Source organism: Salmo salar, chromosome ssa11, assembly GCF_905237065.1.
Source record: "Salmo salar chromosome ssa11, Ssal_v3.1, whole genome shotgun sequence".
NCBI lineage: Eukaryota > Metazoa > Chordata > Actinopteri > Salmoniformes > Salmonidae > Salmo > Salmo salar.
The window spans coordinates 72817349-72838856 of record NC_059452.1 but is presented as its reverse complement, the minus strand read 5'-3'; the positions used below and the strand labels follow the sequence as shown (position 1 = coordinate 72838856).

Sequence of the window (21508 nt, the reverse complement as noted above, 5' to 3'; positions counted from 1 at the left end):
TTTCACTGGGGGAAATTGCATTTTGTCCCCACCAGTTTTATCATTGGAATGTGATACAAACAAGGAAACGGTGTGCTTCAAGACCATGCGGATGCCTCCAAGCGGTCAGGTAGACTGTTTGGAGTGTTTATCTGACAAAAATAATAATAATAATATATACTGCTCAAAAAAATAAAGGGAACACTTAAACAACACATCCTAGATCTGATTGAAAGAAATAATCTTATTAAATATTTTTTTCTTTACATAGTTGAATGTGCTGACAACAAAATCACACAAAAATAATCAATGGAAATCCAATTTATCAACCCATGGAGGTCTGGATTTGGAGTCACACTCAAAATTAAAGTGGAAAACCACACTACAGGCTGATCCAACTTTGATGTAATGTCCTTAAAACAAGTCAAAATGAGGCTCAGTAGTGTGTGTGGCCTCCACGTGCCTGTATGACCTCCCTACAACGCCTGGGCATGCTCCTGATGAGGTGGCGGATAGTCTCCTCAGGGATCTACTCCCAGACCTGGACTAAAGCATCCGCCAACTCCTGGAAAGTCTGTGGTGCAACGTAGCGTTGGTGGATGGAGCGAGACATGATGTCCCAGATGTGCTCAATTGGATTCAGGTCTGGGGAACGGGCGGGCCAGTCCATTGCATCAATGCCTTCCTCTTGCAGGAACTGCTGACACACTCCAGCCACATGAGGTCTAGCATTGTCTTGCATTAGGAGGAACCCAGGGCCAACCGCACCAGCATATGGTCTCACAAGGGGTCTGAGGATCTCATCTCGGTACCTAATGGCAGTCAGGCTACCTCTGGCGAGCACATGGAGGGCTGTGCGGCCCCCCAAAGAAATGCCACCCCACACCATGACTGACCCACCGCCAAACCGGTCATGCTGGAGGATGTTGCAGGCAGCAGAACGTTCTCCACGGCGTCTCCAGACTCTGTCACGTCTGTCACGTGCTCAGTGTGAACCTGCTTTCATCTGTGAAGAGCACAGGGCGCCAGTGGCGAATTTGCCAATCTTTGTGTTCTCTGGCAAATGCTAAACGTCCTGCACGGTGTTGGGCCGTAAGCACAACCCTCACCTGTGGACGTCGGGCCCTCATACCACCCTCATGGAGTCTGTTTCTGACCGTTTGAGCAGACACATGCACATTTGTGGCCTGCTGGAGGTCATTTTGCAGGGCTCTAGCAGTGCTTCTCCTGCTCCTCCTTGCACAAAGGCGGAGGTAGCGGTCCTGCTGCTGGGTTGTTGCCCTCCTACGGCCTCCTCCACGTCTCCTGATGTACTGGCCTGTCTCCTGGTAGCGCCTCCATGCTCTGGACACTACGCTGACAGACACAGCAAACCTTCTTGCCACAGCTCGCATTCATGTGCCATCCTGGATGAGCTGCACTACCTGAGCCACTTGTGTGGGTTGTAGACTCCGTCTCATGCTACCACTAGAGTGAAAGCACCGCCAGCATTCAAAAGTGACCAAAACATCAGCCAGGAAGCATAGGAACTGAGAAGTGGTCTGTGGTCCCCACCTGCAGAACCACTCCTTTATTGGGGGTGTCTTGCTAATTGCCTATAATTTCCACCTGTTGTCTATTCCATTTGCACAACAGCATGTGAAATGTATTGTCAACCAGTGTTGCTTCCTAAGTGGACAGTTTGATTTCACAGAAGTGTGATTGACTTGGAGTTACATTGTGTTGTTTAAGTGTTCCCTTTATTTTTTTGAGCAGTGTATATATATATAGTACCAGTCAAAATTTTGGAAACACCTACTCATTCAAGAGTTTTTATTTTGCTATTTTCTGCATTGTAGAATAATAGTGAAGACATCAAAAATATTAAATAACACATATGGAATCATATAGTAACCAAAAAAGTGTTAAGCAAATCAAAATATACTTTATATTTGAGATTCTTCAAAGTAGCCACCATTTGCCATTTGTAATGCATTCCAGGTGAATACCTCATGAAGCTGGTTGAAAGAATGCCAAGAGTGTGCAAAGCTGTTCACAGGTGTGCCTTGTTTTGTTGAATGTCTTTCATTCTTAATGCTTTTGAGCCAATCATTTGTGTTGTGACAATGTATACAGAAGATAGCCCTATTTGGTAAAAGACCAAGTCCATATTATGGCAAGAACAGCTCAAATAAGCAAAGAGAAATAACAGTCGATCATTACTTTAAGACATGAAGGTCAGTCAATCTGGAAAATTTCAAGAACTTTTCAAGTTTCTTCAAGTGCAGTCCCAAAAATCATTAAGCGCTATAATGAAACTGGCTCTCATGAGGACCGCCACAGGAAAGGAAGACCCAGAGTTACCTCTGCTGCAGAGGATAAGTGCATTAGAGTTACCAGCCTCAGAAATTAACTGCACCTCAGATTGTGCTTCGCAGAGTTCAAGTAACAGACACATCTCAACATCAACTGTTTAGAGGAGAGTGCGTGAATCAGGCATTCATGGTTAACTTTTTATGGATAGGGGGCAGTATTTTCACGGCCGGATAAAAAACGTACCCGATTTAATCTGATTATTACTCCTGCCCAGAAACTAGAATATGCATATAATTATTAGCTTTGGATAGAAAACACTCCAAAGTTTCTAAAACTGTTTGAATGGTGTCTGTGAGTATAACAGAACTCATTTGGCAGGCCAAAACCTGAGAAGATTCCAAACAGGAAGCGCCCTCTCTGACCATTTCTTGGCCTTCTTGATCATCTCTATCCAAAACAGGGGATCTCTGCTGTAACGTGACATTTTCTAACGCTCCCATAGGCTCTCAGAAGTCCATATTATGGCCAGAACGTTGAATGATGACTTTGCAGGCCATGGCTGAAAAACAATAGCGCATTTGGATAGTGGTCGATCTGAGAACAATGAGACTGGGGGCGCGTGCACGAGAAGACTCCATGTTTTCATTTTCAGTCTTTGAACGAAAACAACGACTCCCGGTCGGAATATTATCGCTTTTTTTACGAGAAAAATCGCATAAAAATTGATTTTAAACAGCGTTTGACATGCTTCGAAGTACGGTAATGGAATATTTTGAATTTTTTTGTCACGAAACGCGCTGGGCGTGTCACCCTTCTTTACCCTTCGGATAGTGTCTTGAACGCACGAACAAAACGCCGCTATTTGGATATAACTATGGATTATTTGGAACCAAACCAACATTTGTTATTGAAGTAGAAGTCCTGGGAGTGCATTCTGACGAAGAACAGCAAAGGTAATCCAATCTTTCCTATAGTAAATCTGAGTTTGGTGAGGGCCAAACTTGGTGGGTGTCAAAATAGCTAGCCCGTGATGGCTGGGCTATCTACTCAGAATATTGCAAAATGTGCTTTCACCGAAAAGCTATTTTAAAATCTGACACCGCGATTGCATAAAGGAGTTCTGTATCTATAATTCTTAAAATAATTGTTATGTTTTTTGTGAACGTTTATCATGAGTAATTTAGTAAATTCACCAGAAGTGTTCGGTGGGAATGCTAGTTCTGAACATCACATGCTAATGTAAAAAGCTGGTTTTTGATATAAATATGAACTTGATTGAACAAAACATGCATGTATTGTATAACATAATGTCCTATGAGTGTCATCTGATGAAGATCATCAAAGGTTAGTGCTGCATTTAGCTGTGGTTTTGTTTTTTGTGACATTATATGCTAGCTTGAAAAATGGGTGTCTGATTATTTCTGGCTGGGTACTCTGCTGACATAATCTAGTGTTTTGCTTTCGCTGTAAAGCCTTTTTGAAATCGGACAGTGTGGTTAGATAAAGGAGAGTCTTGTCTTTAAAATGGTGTAAAATAGTCATATGTTTGAAAAATGGAAGTTTTCGGATTTTCGAGGACTTTGTATTTCGCGCCACGCCCATCATTGGATATTGGAGCAGGTGTTCCGCTAGCGGAACGTCTAGATGTAAGAGGTTAAATTGCTGTAAAGAAACCACTACTAATGGACACCAATATTAAGAAGAGACTTGCTTGGGCCAAGAAACAAGAGCAATGGACATTAGACCGGTGGAAATCTGTCCTTTGGTCTGATGAGTCCAAATGTTAGATTTTTGGTTCCAACCAGCATGTCTTTGTGAGATGCAGAGTAGGTGAACAGATGATCTCCGCATGTGTGGTTCCCACCTTGAAGTATGGAGGAGGAGGTGTGACGGTGTGGGGGTGCTTTGCTGGTGACACTGTCAGTGATTTATTTAGAATTCAAGGCACACTTAACCAGCATGGCTACCACAGCATTCTACAGCAATACGCCATCCCATCTGTTTTGTGCTTAGTGGGACTATCATTTGTTTTTCAAAACACACCCCCAGGCTGTGTAAGGGCTATTTGACCAAGAAGAAGAGTGACGGAGTGCTGCATCAGATGACCTGGCCTCCACAATCACCCAACCTCAAACCAATTGAGATGGTTTGGGATAAGTTGGACTGCAGAGTGAAAGAAAAGCAGTCAACAAGTGCTCAGCATATGTGGGAAATCATTCAAGACGGTTGGAAAAGCATTCCAGGTGACTACCTCATGAAGCTGGTTGAGAGAATGCAAAGCTGTCATCAAGGCAAAGGGTGGCTACTTTTAAGATAAAATATATTTTGATTTGTTTAACACTTTTTTGGTTACTACATGATTCCACATGTGTTATTTCATAGTTTTGATGTCTTCATTATTATTCTACAATGTAGAAAATAGTAAAAATAAAGAAAAACCCTTGAATGAGTAACTGTGTCCAAACTTTTGACTGGTACTGTATATGTCCCCGACTTCTAAATCCAAAGTTGAGCCCCTGCAGCTTTTTATTATCAAAAACAAGAACATACACACTGAACTAAAACACATCAAACTGGCAAAATAGCAATCTTCACATATGACCTCAGTGTTTGAAATAAATGAAATTGTTGAAAAATATTATTGTCTGCTCTTGTCAAACTTTATGTTGTGGGTCTAGGAAGAAATAACTGGGACTATCAGTGTCAGAAAAGTAACTTTTGTTTTCCAAAAATCCGTAGGCTAGGTCTATTTAATAACAATTATCCTAACAAGAAAACAACATCGATCTCCATTCAGTCAAAAATGTAATTCAACATGAAATATTGCCAACGTGAAATCTTTGACATGCAGCTTCATTATTCTTCCGTTCCGATCTTTGATCCTATCTGATGACATCAGAAGAAATGAATGCGCGCCCTGCTGAAAAAAAATGCTATGATATGCGTCATGGTGGGACAGGCGCCTGTGAACTGTCTGAAAGCGACAGTTTAGTACAGCAACATAGAGGAGACAGACCAAACCTACAGGTTAAAAAAACGTTTCCAGATCTAGCAGGAGCGCTGTAGGCTTTATTAGTAAACCTGTTCATCTTGATGGGACTTCATTGCGGTTCTGGTAGGATGTTGTATAGAACTTTTCTTCTCCTGGCAGCCGTGCATGCGGCGTCGTCCGCGGTTTATAACGGTGAGTAGAATTCCCCATGTGTGATGAAATGTTTGTTTCCTCATAAACTGTGTCACTTTTACTTAAAGTATTACATACAAACAACGTGTAGGCGACACTTAGTAGACCCTCTTGATACATAGCCACACAAATGATTTTCCAAATGTTAACTCATTCTTCTAGGCTATAATAGGTCGGTGTGGAAGGTGACTTCATTTTTAAGCACTGAATTATCACAACATAGGCCTAAATGTAGCCAACAAAATCATGCACGTTTTTTGTTGTTGTAAATTGTCGCCAAACATTTATAGACAATCAGGCATACATATTCCTGAATATAAATGACCAAGTCATGGTATATTTTCAATAGGCCTATAGACTATTGTAACCAGAAATAATGGTTTATATTCATTCTCTCACATTGTGTACTTTACTGATATACCTTTCATTCATAGGCTGTGATGGATCAAAACACATTGAAATGAATTGCCATGGTCATGACCCCAGAAGTGTTCTTTTTGAACACATTTAAGTAGTTGGCCATTTTATTGACAGGATAAGCATTTTATTAACATTGTATCCTCTCATATCAGGACATGCCTCATCCCATTTCAAGGAAATCCTATAAAGAAAACCAAACAGTCTGTTTGAGGCTCTCCACACCACTGAGCTCTATGACTGTATTACAATGTAGACTGCAGTGCTCCACACCTATCCTCATGTGTGGCTGACTCACGTCTCTATGTTTTTCTGCTCAGGCAGCTCCATCGTTAGGACCTTTGCCAGGAGATTAGTCACGGAACGGCCCCTGGTCACAGACGAGCATATAGATCTGGACCTGCTGGACTACTACCCAAACGAAGACAGAAATGGGCCCCGAGGCAGACTCAACAATGGATCCGCACCAGGACAGAGAGTTGGGTTTATTAACGGGTCCAGACTGGGACAGGTAGAACTGGGCTCGGTCAGGAATGTTACAGGAGTCTGGTCTTACGCTATCTCTGTTACGGCCAACAACTTCCTCACAGGCCGTCTGTCCACCATCTTCATCCCGACGCTTTACACCGTCGTCTTCCTCATCAGCGTGCCCCTCAACACTGTTGCCATGTTGTCCTTTGCCCGACGGATCCGGCCCATGAAGCCGGCGGTGATCTACATGCTGAACCTGGCGGCCGCTGACCTCCTGTTCACCCTACTGCTGCCCTTCAAGATCGTCTACCACTACAGTGGCAACGATTGGGGCTTCGGCGAGGGGATGTGCCGCCTGGTCACCGCCGCCTTCTACTGCAACATGTACTCCTCCGTTCTCCTTATGACCTGTATCAGCGTGGACCGCCTGCTGGCCGTGGCCTACCCCATCAACTCCCTGGCCTGGAGGAGTCCATGTAACGCAGCCCTGGCCTGCAGCTCCATGTGGGTCCTGGCTGTGGGCGGCTCGCTGCCCCTGGTCCTCTCTCAGCAGACGGTCTACTACGACCCACTGGGCATAACCACCTGCCATGACATCCAGGACCTGAAGCTGTTAGAGGGGCGCTACCTCTTCTTCTTCCCCATTCTCTCCTGCACCCTCTACTTCCTGCCGCTGTTCGTCATGGTGACCTGCTACTCCCGGGTGGTGCAGGTGCTCAACAGGGCTCCACGCGGCGTCATAGGTAAATAGAAACCAGACTCATGCACTTCACAAATGATATGCAGCACAGTGACCACCCACTGTCATCATGCAGTTTTACTAATAGGAGCGGTTTTCCAGACCAAGTTTTTGGTCTAAAAAGTTGGCTCTTTGTATTGATTCTCTTTTCCATGTCTTCTGCACAACAACCTTCCCCATAAGAGGATAACAACGTTTTTTTATTGGCATTTGATCTAGGTCGTTCAAGGCAGAAGGCACGAGCAGTGGTGATGGTGGTAATCGTGCTGGTGGTGTTTGTGTTCTGTTTCACGCCCACCAACGCCATCCTCCTGGCTCACTACCTCCAGATTGGTGGGCGGGTGGCAGGGGAGCCGGACGCCACTCACGTGGCCTACCTGGTGTCTCTGTGTGTGGGGAGCATAAGCTGCTGCCTGGACCCCCTGGTCTACTACTTTGGCTCGTCCCGGTGCCAGAGGCAGCTTGCGGGGGCTTTGGGGTGCCGGGCGGCTGCAGAGGGAGGGAAGAACCTGGCCTCATCCTCTGGTTCTTCCAGGACCAGCACCAGGATAAGTAAGGTGGATACCTTCCAGGCCAGCCTCAGCAGCCAGTACAATAAACTCCTGGTCTGATGGATGGAGATACAGAGAGCTGTTTCTGATTCATTTACTAAAGTGAAGAATATATATTTAATTGACTGAAGTGAGGAATATATATTTAGTATGTACACTGAGTATACCAAACATTTGGAACACCTTCCTAATATTGAGTTGCACCCCACTCTTTTGCATTTAGAACAGCCTTAATTCTTCTGGGCATGGACTCTACAAGGTGTCGACTCCAATGCTTCCTACAGTTGTGTCAAGTTGGCTGGATGTCTTTTGGGTGGTGGACCATTCTTGATACACACAGGAAACTGTTGAGTATGAAAAATCCAGCAGCATTGCAGTTCCTAACACAAACCAGTGCGCCTGGCACCTACTACCATACCCTGTTCAAAGGCACTTCAATCTTTTGTCTTGCCCATTCCTCTGAAAGGCACACATACACAATCCATGTTTTAATTGTCTCAAGGCTTTACCTGACTCCTCCCCTTCAACTACACTGATTGAAGTTGATTTAACAACTGACATCAATAAGGGATCATAGCTTTCACCTGGATTCACCTGGTCAGTCTATGTCATGGAAAGAGGTTCTTAATGTTTTGTATACTCAGTGTATTTCCCCCTTTTCAGACAGTGCAGAAAGTGTATATATGGTCTTAAAGATAGCCATGGACCAAAGCTAGGTTTTTTCTGAGGAGACGGAATGGATTTCGCTCATACATTGAATTCAGTCAGACATACATCTGTAGCCTGTGACTCCTGGGCCTGGTTTGGCTATGCCCAACTATATGAAGAAGATCCATTTTAAAAAAAAATGTTTTTTAAATAAAAACAATAATTTGACCTTTTATTTAACTAGGCAAGTCAGTTAAGAACAAATTCTTATTTACAAGGACGGCCTACCCCGGCCAAACCAGTGCAAGAAGCTGCTGGTCTGATTGAAATGGATCAAAGCTGTTTCTGACCTGAACCCAACCACCAAGAAGGTACATTAGGGTGTGAGAAAAGGAACATTTCCATTTATAAAAGTGTAATGCATGATAATGTATAACATCTTAAATTTGTATCTTAAATATATTTCCCATGGAAGTTGAAGTTGCTATTCTTGAAGCAGGTTTATGGTCCCAAAAGCAGTGTCTATGAAGTTTGATGGTTTGTGTTAAGGGAATAACAAAGGGGTCTTTGTTCAATCATGTATTGTACTGTTTCTTAAAAGAACACTGTTGACAATACAAGGAAATGCTTTTATACGCCGGTTTTAGTGAGCTCACGTCCATGCCTGTAATGTAGGATCTGTTTCTGTTCATTTTGTTAACATTTACAATTTTTTTCTATGTACAAATATTTACTCGGCAATGTGAAATATATAGCCTATGTTGTCGATGTTGCATAGAAATACCATGCACTATATATTATATCGCTACAAGACTCTCCTTTATCTAACCACACTGTCCGATTTCAAAAAGGCTCAGACTCATTATTGCAGTAAATTTCCAATTGTGTGAATAGATAGTGTGTTTGCAGTAATGGAAAAGCTTTCAGACAACTCCAATACTCAGCCTAGGGGTGCTAAGGTAGCGTAAGTAGTGCTGTGATGCCCCCTATTGGTGTAAATCATACTTACTTCAAGTCAATTTTATTTCACATTACATCCAGCGGGTGGTGCTTCGTAGCTACTTATACTGAACAAAAATATAAATGCAACATGTCAAGTTTTGGTCCCAAGTTTCATGAGCTGAAATAAGATCCCAGAAATTTTCCATACGCACAAAAAGGTTATTTTCCTAAAATGTTGTGCACAAATCCCTGTTAGTGAGCATTTCTCCTTCACCAAGATAATCCATCCATCTGCCAGGTGTGGCATATCAAGAAGCTGATTAAACAGCATGATCATTACACAGGTGCACCTTGTGCTGGGGACAATAAAAGGCCACTCTAAAATGTGCCGTTTTGTCACAGATGTCAGAAGTTTTGTGGGAGCATGCAGTTGGCGTGCTGACTGCAGGAATGTCCACCAGAGCTATTGCCAGAGAATTGAATGTTCATTTCTCTACCATATGCCGCCTTCAATGTCATCTCACAACCACAGACCACGTATAATCACACCAGCCCAGGATCTCCACATCCGGCTTCTTCACCTGAGAGATTGTCTGAGACCAGCCACCCGGACAGCTGATGAAACTGAGGAGTATTTCTGTCTGTAATAAAGCCCTTTTTTCGGGGAAAAACTCATTCTGATTGGCTGGGCCTATGCCCTCCCAGGCCCACCCACGGCTGCATCCCTGCCCGTTCATGCGAAATCCATAGATTAGGACCTAATGTATTTATTTCAATTGACTGATTTCCTTATATGAACCTCAACTTAGTAACATTTTTGAAATTGTTGCATGTTGCATATTTGTGTTCGGTATATAGTTCAAACAAGTACTCAGCTTGCTAATAGAACATATTTGGTTTGAATAAATTAAACATATGCTGAATTTTAATGGTCTTAGGTGCCATAAAGCCATTACAAGTCTTTCCTGTGGCTCAGTTGGTAGAGCATGGTGTTTGCAACACCAGCATGGTGTGTGCAACGCCAGTGTTGTGGGTTTGATTCCCACGGAGGGCCAGTACAAAAAAAAAATGCATGGTATGAAATGTATGCATTCACTACTGTAAGTCGCTCTGGATAAGAGTGTCTGCTAAATGACTAAAATGTAAATTACAAAAAAGCAATGGTAAGTGTTTATAATAAAGCATTCTTTCATTTTTAGTATCCTTTCATTTAAAAAAAATGTTTATTAGGAGGAAGGATTTCAAATAATGGAGAAGGCATTGCGATTTGCTGAAATATTGAGTAATACATTTTAACGCACACACACACACACACACACACACACACACACACATATACACACACTCATACATGTTGATAATTTCAGGTAGTTGACCAAATGAGTTCTACAATAAACAATACTTTTTTTCCCTATTATGATCTTAAGACAAAAGGTCAGATAACATTGTTACTTCCCGTCCTCCCATACCATCCCCCATCACCACCAATCCTATCCATTCCATTCCTCCTTTCCACCTGAAGAAAGACAAACAGAGCATGAGAAAAGCACCTGAGAGTCCTCAAGCAACTAGCCTTCTGCATTAAAGGACACATTTTATTGGCCAAACAGAGATGCTAGTGACTAAGTCAAACAAAAAGACCAAACCTTTGGAACGTCCACTGAGCCTGCCCTGAGGACACTGAACCTTATGCAACACACTCTCTCATTCATCTCATAAACCTTTGTTATGTGTTGCAACTGGGACCATAAAGAAGGAGAAGAAAATGGCAGAGGATAATCTATTTGTTATTCTTTAAACGTGAGGAAATATTCTTGATGCACTTTTCTTTTCCACTAAAAGGTTAACCCACTATTTACTAAAAGCCTACCTACTGATCTACTGCTGTGCAGTGCTGAGCTGTAATTTTCTTTAGACCTATGCAGGTGGTGTTGAAGTTGCCCCTTGGCACAGCTCTAGGATCAGCTTATACCAGGGGTCTCCAACTGGACAAATTTGGCCACACAGGTGGTTTTATTTGGCCCCCATGTTTTCTGAGCAAAAAATAAATAAATATTAATTGTCTGACATATTGTTTTTATACAAACACCAGAAAATCAGCTACAAGTTATTTTAATTTGGGAAATCTGTTACCAACTATTTCCACGCATAATTGAGAGAGATGTGGTCTTATACAAACGTCAGCAAGGTTTGAAATGATGTTTTAGTCAAATCTGTTTGGGTTTCCCGTGGTCAATTTGCAGTCTACAAATTAGTTGTAATTATTTTCCAGCCCCCGACCATCCGCTCAAGAAAAAAATCGTCCCGAGCGCTGCTGAATCTAGTTGATGATCCCTGTCTTATACCTTCCCTAAATTCTAACTTTGTGTAAAAACACAAAACTGACCTTAGATCAGTGTCTGCGGGCGAGATCCTACTAGAGCCAGTCAGCCTGAGGACACAGACGCGTACGGCCACATGACATCACACAGGTATTTTTTCTTCCCTCCTGTTACGTGAGGGCGGGATGTTGTACTTCCTCTTTAGGTCACTTTCACGTCGTGCAGACAGAAGGAATCCGCAAACAAACGCGCCGTCGGCACTCAACACTCTTCATACATCGCAGATAGATTGTTGTTGGATCCTTTTGTGGAAGTTAACATGAGTTTTAAGACACATTGTTTGAAACTTATGTCTTTATTGGCCTGTGCCGAACACTGTCTGTCTCAGGAAACTGGTAAGAGCTAGCCTTTCCCCTCGTCTAGTTCTTATTATTGGTGTGTGTTTTTGTTCGTTGTGATATTCTTAAATGTATTTATGGTAAAAGTATTGAGTCGGATCCCCTCTCTGATTCCTAAATTAATACCAAGTTTGTGAAATACTCCTGCTTGTCATGTGATGTCGTTGTTCTTACAAACCTTAAGACATCAAAAGGTTCGATTAATGTAGCCCGGCGCCCGTGTAGGGGTGTCACTTGCACCTTCTGAAAGTTGACTGCATTCGTTTTGGAACCGGTGTTGTGCCGAAAATCTCCCCACCTGCCAGAATCCCCCCCCCTTAAAAAAAAAAAGTCCTTAATTTTGTGGCTAGAGTCAAATACTTTCTGTGGCACAAACTTCAGGTCAGGCAACCGAAATGAATAATACATGTAGGTGTGTTATATTAAACATGGAGGAGGGAGTAAAATGTTGGAAAGCAATAAACATTTCAGAACAACTATGGCTGAATTATTATCCTTACACTTTCAAAAATACTAGTCGAATAAGACATGGGAGAGAAGATGAATTTTGGCGATGAGATGTATTTATAGACTAATACAAAGTCAGTAGCGGATTTAAGTAAGGGCGGCATCTTGCGGTAGGGGTTTGCCCCGTGTGCCATACAAACTAGAACAGCCACATACACTTGAAACCAACAGCCAAACCGAAAACTGCTGACAAAAATGCTTTATGCTACTAAGATCAGTGAAATGTAGGCTAGGCTGACAACGGAGTGCAGAGCAGAAGTCTCAACTAGTTAGGGCCTAATTAAGGAGGTGTAGTAACCTAATTTGTAAGATTGTTTCCCTATGCAAAAGTGAATGCTTTATCTGCTTTCCCAATGAAAACGAATTAGAAAATTCTAACATTTTATTGAATGGAGAAGAGATGTTCTATCACAGAACAATGAGACATATATTTCACTGGATGTATAAATGTAACACATCTGATTAGCGTTTCCACTCATTTCCCAGTTATTTTGAAGGTGGCGGTGTTCCCCTGCTCAGACGTTGCATGCATCAACCAATGGTTGCGTGCCACATCATCGACTGACATTATCGCAATCTGTATGTGGTTAGCTGATGGGTAAAAATACTTATCCAGGCTTTGTAAGATCTGGCAAAGGTGAGCAACACCTGGGCAGAGGAACGCGGCCAAAATGTCATCCCACATACTAATGACAGACTTTCCAAAGTCAAGATTTAAGAGAGAATGACCACCTGGAGTCTTATTAGTTGACTTCATATAATTTGTCTTTATGTTGGCTCTATGTAAGAGTTGAAGAGTGAACCTGACAGAGAATTAAATCACATGTCTATTGTATTCAAATGGCATACTTTTTAACCCCATTGTCAGAATTCCTTAATAGCCCTGTTCCTACTCGCCTTGTTCCTCTTCTCTTTCTCAGAGCAGAGCAATGCTGATGTTGAAAACCGAGGCTTCACGGGGACCGAGTCACCGGAAGGAGTGTGGGTCTCCCAGACGGCCCACATGGTCCTGGACAGCCGTCTGACCACGGTGTTCCTCCCCATCGTCTACATAGTGGTGTTTGCTGTGGGGCTCCCCACCAACGCCATGGCCATCTGGGTCTTCCTGTTCAGGACCAAGAAGAAGCACCCTTCCGCCATCTACATGGCCAACCTGGCTCTGTCCGACCTGCTCTTTGTCATCTGGACTCCCCTGAAGATTGCCTACCACTTCAACGGCAACAACTGGATCTATGGTGAGGGGTTGTGTAAAGTCCTGGTGGGCTTCTTCTACGGGAACATGTACTGCTCCATCCTCTTCATCACCTGTATTAGTGTGCAGCGCTACTGTGCCATCGTCAAACCACTCTCCCAGAATAGGAGAAACAACGAGGTAGCCATCGGCGTCTCTGTCGCAGTCTGGGTGGGGGTCTGGCTGATGACCACCCCTCTCTACCTCTATGACCAGACGGTCACAGTGACCAACCTCAACATCATCACATGCCACGACGTCACCCGACCCAGCCAGAATAGCATGGCCGCAGGTTACTTCCTGACCATGGGAATCCTGGGATTTGTAGTTCCCACTGTGGTGTGCGTGGTGGCCTACATTCTGATGCTCAAGTCCCTGAAGAACTCCATGACAGATGCCAGCATCACCAAGAATCGGCGCAAGGCGGTGGTGCTAATCATCACCGTGTTGGTCATGTTCCTGGTCTGTTTCACCCCCAGTAACATCATGCTGCTGGTGCACTACTCCCTCCTGCTGGCCGGAGGAGTGAACAACGGCTACGGCTTCTACATCTCCACCCTGTGTCTGGCCGCCCTCAACAGCTGCGTGGATCCATTCATTTACTACTTCATCTCAGAGGAGTTCAGACAGCATGTGAAGAACACACTGAGATGCCGCAGTGAGAGGACGGTGGAGAGAATGAGGGTCTCGTTCAACGCTCTGAAGTACTCCAAAAAGAGTAGCACCTACACTTCCGACTCTGGGAAAACACAGAGCAGCTCCTGTTAAGGGTGGGGTTGTCATGTGGAAATAGTTGGCTGTACTGATGTTTTTCAAAGAACTGGATGAGTGAAAGGGAATACCGGGTTGGTGTCGATTTACCATGTTTCTTTCACCTGACATCTGTTTTCATCAGTAACAATGGAGACTAAGCCATTTTAAATGGAGATGCAACCCCAGACTACTTCATATTATGTGCTTATTACTTTGCCTTCTCTCTCATACATTTTTAGTTTTTGTGCAGATTTTGTTGGTTTTATGTAGAGGACAATATTGATAAGCGTGAAGAGGCATTGTTTTTATTCTGTGTTTCTGATCCACATTTAGACAGTCCGACGTCCATTAAGTTTGTTCCAGCACTGCAGCTCTCTGAAACTGTAAACTTAGTTCTCAGTGCCCTATAGCACTGACCCTTCACTTCTGGTAATGCGCACTGTTCTTTATCAAATGAGCCATACTTGACCTAAATCATGAATCGCTGATCTTTGTAGCACCTATGCATCCTTGTAAATGCACATCTGATTGACTCAGGTGACATGTATAAAATGTTTATTTAATGTTTTTTTTTTAAATTGTGTATACATTTTCTTTTTCTGCATGGAAGTATGTCATGTCTTTATTTTATTTTTAATAAAAAATAAAACAAATCTTTGGCCTTGGTTTTCAGTCAGTCGAGTGGCATTCAGCATTGGTTCCTTCTGTTGTGAGATTGCTTGCATGAACAAATAGAAAGGGGAAATTCGGATCATTATCTTGAATGCACAGCATAGCTGTGAGAAGTGGGGGTGGGGGTGCTGCGATTTTAAATTGTCTTCGAAGGGAGTAGTTTGGGGTTGGGAACGATATTGTCTGCGCTGCCGACAGCTCTATTGATCTGTGAATAAAGGACTTCAAAATCTAGTGCTTTTTTTTTTCATGGGTTGCTGCAGAACCCTCATACCCCTACTTCCTGCGGCTATGATGCACAGTATGTATAGTTCTGTCAGTGACTTTAGCCTAAACCCTGAGAGATGTTGCTGAAATGGCACTCTTCAACTTGGTTGACAAATCTATTTCATCAGAATAAAGAAATGGTGGAATGGGTCTATTTCAAAGTGGAAAAAGCACATATCTAAAAAGCATTGCCTCAAGTGACCATAGTCCAGGCATACATGAAATGGTAAATACTTTGTTTATTGCAGCAATGCCCAAGAGAACCAATACCAGATTGGCATAGTTCTTGTATTTAAGACAACACCATGCATTTGCAGTTTGATTTACATATAATCAAATCAAATGTATTTATATAGCCCTTCTTACATCAGCTGATACCTCAAAGTGCTGTACAGAAACCCAGCTGAAAACCCCAAACAGCAAGCAATGCAGGTGTAGAAGCACGGTGGCTAGGAAAAACTCCCTAGGAAGAAACCTAGAGAGGAACCAGGCTATGAGGGGTGGCCAGTCCTCTTCTGGCTGTGCCGGGTGGAGATTATGACAGAACATGGCCAAGATGTTCAAATGTTCATATATGACCAGCATGGTCAAATAATAATAATCACAGTTGTCGAGGGTGCAACAAGTCAGCACCTCAAGAGTAAATGTCAGTTGGCTTTTCATAGCCGATCATTGAGAGTATCTCTACCGCTCCTGCTGTCTCTAGAGAGTTGAAAACAGAAGGTCTGGGACAGGTAGCACGTCCGGTGAACAGGTCAGGGTTCCATAGCCGCAGGCAGAACAGTTGAAACTGGAGCAGCAGCACAGCCAGGTGGACTGGGGACAGCAAGGAGTCATCATGTCAGGTAGTCCTGAGGCATGGTCCTAGGGCTCAGGTCCTCCGAGAGAACGAAAGAAAGAAAGAAAGAAAGAAAGAAAGAAAGAGAGAATTAGAGAGAGCATACTTAAATTCACCCAGGACACTGGATAAGACAGGAGAAATACTCCAGATATAGCAGACTGGCCCTAGCCCCCCGACACATAAACTACTGCAGCATAAATACTGGAGGCTGAGACAGGAGGGGTCAGGAGACACTGTGGCCCCATCCGACGATATAACCACACCAATTTGTAAAGGACAGATGTAGGTTGTTTGTATCAAGTTTTGAATACACTACCATAAACAATCTCTGAGAAACTGATGAAAAGGTGAAGTGTTACAACCATCCCTGGTCTCCCTTACCCATTTCTATATAAGTCAGGAGTGAAGTGTTACAATTTACCCCATGTTCTGGTTTAGTTGTAACAGTGCTTGGGGTGTATTGTAACAGAATGAAAAAGTGCATAAATCATGACATGCAACTAATTATTGAATGCTTTTGAGACCATGAGAGCAACATTGCCAAGTTTACCTTTTGTTTGGCAGAAATAATACACTTATTTTACCCTCCTAAATGGTTCTCAACCAAACAACTAGGCTAAACTAAACACCTGAACGTGTGTTTGCGTGCGTGGCTGTGTGTGACAATGTTGGACATGTTCACTTAATCAGAGTCACAGTTGTGACAGTGGTATGGCTGTCCTGGGGTACAGGCTTGGTGGGCCCATAATTTGCTTTCCCAGCAACACACTCATGCACACAATGCAGAAGTTTTCTTCAAGGAATCTGGATCTTCTGGTTCAATCTGCTTTGTTTTGGCTTTTTTCTTAGGTAGGACCGTTTTTTGATGTTGTTCAGTGTGGTTTGTCTTGGCTTGCTTCTTTCCAGCAGTTTTTTTAGGCAGGGCAATGAACATTTTTGCCTTCTGAGTGCTTGACTTTTTATGCTCTTCTTCCGGTGCCTGCTTGATGGGTGTATCCATCAAAATCAGTTTTTCTCCTCTTCCGACCCCTTGTTGCAATTTTCCTGGGCCCTGCTTTTGAGAAGGCGTAGATCAACTGGGTTGAAATCAGATATAACCCTGATATAAGTTTGGTGAACAGAACTACAAAGCCATGTATATGCCATCACAAAAACAAATTGACCTAGAAATCAGATTTCTGTCAATGGAATCTGCAGTTCATCACAGAGACTTGCTTTTTCACATGAGAGTTCAATACTAAACTGAGCATGTGCACAGTGAATCAAATGATTCTACCTCGCTCCCGATTGGAGTAATTGCAAGCGTTACAACAATCCCCGGTCTCCCCTACACATCCCTATAAGATTTACATTGAATTAACTGCGATTTGTCTGCGATCCTTAGATATGACCAAACAGGTAAGAGCAGTATCGCTCTACTCAGCTACGCGATTACCTTCCCTGTTTAGACTCGAGATGTTGTAAAAGCCAAAGGAAACTACTTGTATGCTTAGTGAAGGACTGTAGATTTGTAAGCAGCATACAAATATGGTGTTTCATACATTGTCATCTCTCCTATTGGTTTAGTGATTCCTGTTAACCAAAGCACTATGCTACAGGCAGGTGGAAACTCACAGACACTCGAAACCATGTAACGTGCGTGCAGAGAGAGGGCGCACGGTGTTTGATTCCGTCAGTCTCTGGTAGTTGTTAGGGTGTGTCCTGTTTAGGGCAGAGAGAGAGAGAGAGAGAAAGGTATATTGGACAATCGGAGTGAAGCTAACAACCATTTCGAACTCGGTAGGACTAGATACACAGACCATTCATTCTGTCCAAAGTTCACGGACAATGGCCTCATCTCGGATACTTTCCTGCTTATTGTTGCTCGGTTGTGCGTGTGCAGCAAATCCGTTTCAAGGTAAGATTTACCTTTTGTAAAGTATCTCATGTCTTTTTCAGTAGACCTGTAAAGACCGTGTGTTGTGCTTAGCGTACTCGTCGGTTCCAACCTGTGGTTAACCTACTTTTTCAGAGTATCATCAGTTCTTTATTGAAAATGCTTTTTCGTGTGTCAGGAATATATATTGTTTGTGTTTACCCATTTAGTATGGATCGCCTAGAGATGGAACGACCCTATATATTTGAGATATTAAGAAGACTGTGAAAATCGAGTTAATACCTTATCATGTTTGACCTTTTTTTTTAAGTACATTTTTTTTAACAATGTAGAACCTGTCTTTCAAATCATTGCTTAATTGAATGATTTGTGTATGTTTAGCCATGTTGTTTTTTCTTACAGTAACGTATTGTATGTTGGTGCTCACCAAAACATTATAGGTCTTTGTCAGTGACGTTTCTCTCCTGTGTTTATCAAAAGGACGAGGGTTCATCGGGGTGGTTGACCCTCAGGATGCCGACCGTGTTACAGTGTCCAAGGCGACCGCGGACACGCTGCGGAGCAGTCTGACCACGGTGTTCCTCCCCATCGTCTACATAGTGGTGTTTGCTGTGGGGCTCCCCACCAACGCCATGGCCATCTGGGTCTTCCTGTTCAGGACCAAGAAGAAGCACCCTTCCGCCATCTACATGGCCAACCTGGCTCTGTCCGACCTGCTCTTTGTCATCTGGACTCCCCTGAAGATCGCCTACCACCTCAACGGCAACGACTGGATCTATGGTGAGGGGTTGTGTAAAGTCCTGGTGGGCTTCTTCTACGGAAACATGTACTGCTCAATCCTCTTCATCACCTGTCTGAGTGTGCAACGCTACTGGGGTGTGGCCCATCCTCTATCTCAGCAGAGGAAGAACAACAAAGTGGCGGTTGCTGTCTCTGTCTCTATCTGGGCCTTCATCTGGCTCACCACCACCCCTCTGTACCTGTACAACCACACGGCCAAGCTCAAGGACCCTAACATCACCACCTGCCATGACGTCAACATCATCCATGACCTGGAGGACCCGTTCCCTGACGTAGCGCTCCCCTACTTCTACTTCGTCCTCATGGCCGGCATCGTGTTCCTGGTCCCCTCGCTGGTCATCATCCTGGCCTACATCCTCCTCCTCAAAGCTCTCGGGAATGCCATGCAGGACGGGAGCGCCGGGAAGAACCGTCGGAAAGCCGTGGTGCTGATTGTGACCGTGCTGGTCACCTTCCTGGTGTGTTTCATCCCCAGTAACATCATGTTGGTCGTCCACTACTCCCTCCTCAAAGACGGGGTGGTCAACAACGGCTACGGCTTCTACATCACCACTCTGTGTCTGGCCAGCCTCAACAGCTGTCTGGATCCCTTTATCTACTACTTTGTGTCTGAGGACTTCAGGGACCATGTGAAGAACACACTGCTGTGTAGGAGCAGCAGGACGGTGGAGAGGATGAGGGTCTCCTTCAGCTCCATGAAGTACTCCAGGAAGAGCAAGGCCTACGTGTCTGAGTCTGGGAACACACAGAGCAGTACCTGCTAGCAGTGGATGACTTGGGGAAAGACGCTGGCAGAGGGTCGTCGGGGGGAAAAAAGGACTGTGATGCGCTGGAACTGGCTGTGCGCGCCTTGTGAAAATGTAGAGACCTAAAAGGGTCTCTCCTATTAACCGTTGTGAAATAGAATAATTGACAAGAAAGGGATCATGATGGTGTGTTATTGTGTGGGACAGACGCACAACCTGACTTCTCACAGGACCAGGACATCGAGTCCGGAAGAGGAGAAAATGGGTCTCGGCACAGTAAGCGAACCACCCAAAAGAGGAACTTTATTAGTTATCTGTCTAACAGTGTGTCAGTAGGAGTTTTAGTAAGTTTTTTAAATTAGGACTCCGCCACCGCCGAGTCACCTTATACAGACGACTAGTGAAAATGGCTGTGTATATATGTGTATATAGATAGATAGATATAGATATAGATTTAGATAGATAGATAGCCTGGACTTGTTACTCCTTTTGTGATTTTCAGATGAATGACGTTAGAGGGCAAATGTGAAAGATGTAAATATCTAGTTAGATATTGTCTTAATGTGAAGATTAAGAGGTCAAACAGCAATGCATATCGGACGTGTTATTGCCTAGCACATGGGGGAAACAACATGTCTTATGAAATCCCCCTGTTAGACTTTTACATTGTGCTAAATTTAAAGGAACGTGCTGTCAAATGTCATGCAGTTAGGTGTAAAGTATTGAGTATTATGGTGATGAGTTAGCCATATTTTAGAGCGGCAGTGTTGGGGCCAAACTGGCTGTAAGTCTATAGTCTACATGTCTTCACTGTTTTATGCCTTTTATACTATATATTTGCCTCAGTGAGATCATATAGGCTGTAGGCCAGACATATTAACACTGTGCATTTTTACTTTTGTGCCATTGTTTTAAGCCATTAAAAGTTTGTTTTAAGCCATTCAAATATTTGTTGTTTTTAAGTTTGTTTGTTTCTTAAATAAACGTATGACATACAATAAGCTAATGGTGTTAGCTAGTTTCTATAGTTAATATTGTTCTTTTAATGTGTAACTTTGTCTCGGTTGCGTAATCCTTATCACATTCCAATGCCCTGGTGCTCATGGAGGTGGGTAGACTGACTCACTCCACTCACATGGTGGAAAATGACGTTACAACAAGAGTCATTGTCTGTAATTATAGTCTTCTTCATTCACAGGTTGGATTCTGTGAAACGTGTCCTGATGACTTTGTGTGACAATCTGAGGACAGATGTTTCTGTGGATCAGTTAACAGCTTGGTTTGTTTTTTTTCTCCATGAAGGTCAATGTATCAGCACAACTGTGGAAAAACTACAGGGATTTTTCAGGTTCTCTTCTATTACAAAGACTTTCTGTCTCAGTCATTCAGAGGTAGTCTAGGCTGGGGAGTGTTTCAGAGCGAGATGGGACATGTTTCCATGGTGTCAGCTATTTTACTTATTTTATTTTTCACACAGATAACTGGTCTCGAGGAGCCTCTTGAGAGCAGGCAGGAACAACCTCTGATTACTGGTTGGCTGCGATACACCCCTCACTGCCCCTTAATAGGTATATATATTTTATGAGTATTTTGGAGAGAGGAGTATTTTGATGGAGGATATTTCAATATAGAGTAAGCCGTGCAACGTTGCGCTGTGGGAACAGGTTTGTTCTGTAGAGTTTGTGTAAAACTAAATGTAGTCTACTGGAAAATATAAGGATCTAGAGAGATGACCATGTTCAGCTCACTCCCTAGCTCTGTGTTTATACAGACACCCTAATCTGTCCTGGTAGAACTAGACACTACAATATAAACTCTTCATAGCTTAAATTCTTTAGGGATCTGTGTGTTAGATTGCTGCGTGATATT

General features: G+C 43.3%; 3 protein-coding genes across 4 annotated transcripts; all 3 read left to right on the top strand.

Moving 5' to 3' along the window:
* The first annotated feature begins 5177 nt into the window (after window positions 1-5177).
* On the top strand, window positions 5178-10424 carry LOC106563034 (proteinase-activated receptor 1). Of its 2 annotated transcripts, none has more exons than XM_014128241.2 (3): window positions 5178-5458; window positions 6196-7089; window positions 7305-10424. In XM_014128241.2, exons 1-3 carry the CDS (start codon window positions 5368-5370, stop codon window positions 7694-7696), a joined length of 1377 nt encoding a protein of 458 aa, XP_013983716.1. In that variant the 5' UTR covers window positions 5178-5367; the 3' UTR covers window positions 7697-10424. The 2 variants fall into 2 exon arrangements, with proteins under 2 accessions (XP_013983716.1, XP_045545867.1); XM_045689911.1 differs by having other exon boundaries at window positions 5199-5458; window positions 6031-7089.
* Window positions 10425-11761: 1337 nt separating this feature from the next.
* par-2 (proteinase-activated receptor-2a) lies at window positions 11762-15074 on the top strand. The gene is given in 2 exon segments (NM_001142721.1): window positions 11762-11942; window positions 13373-15074. Coding segments are annotated over 2 exon segments (1155 nt in total). The 5' UTR covers window positions 11762-11866; the 3' UTR covers window positions 14452-15074.
* Window positions 15075-18011: 2937 nt separating this feature from the next.
* On the top strand, window positions 18012-20638 carry par2 (Proteinase-activated receptor 2). Its single transcript, NM_001140517.1, is given in 2 exon segments — window positions 18012-18113; window positions 18573-20638. Coding segments are annotated over 2 exon segments (1155 nt in total). The 5' UTR covers window positions 18012-18043; the 3' UTR covers window positions 19658-20638.
* The last annotated feature ends 870 nt before the right edge of the window (window positions 20639-21508 follow it).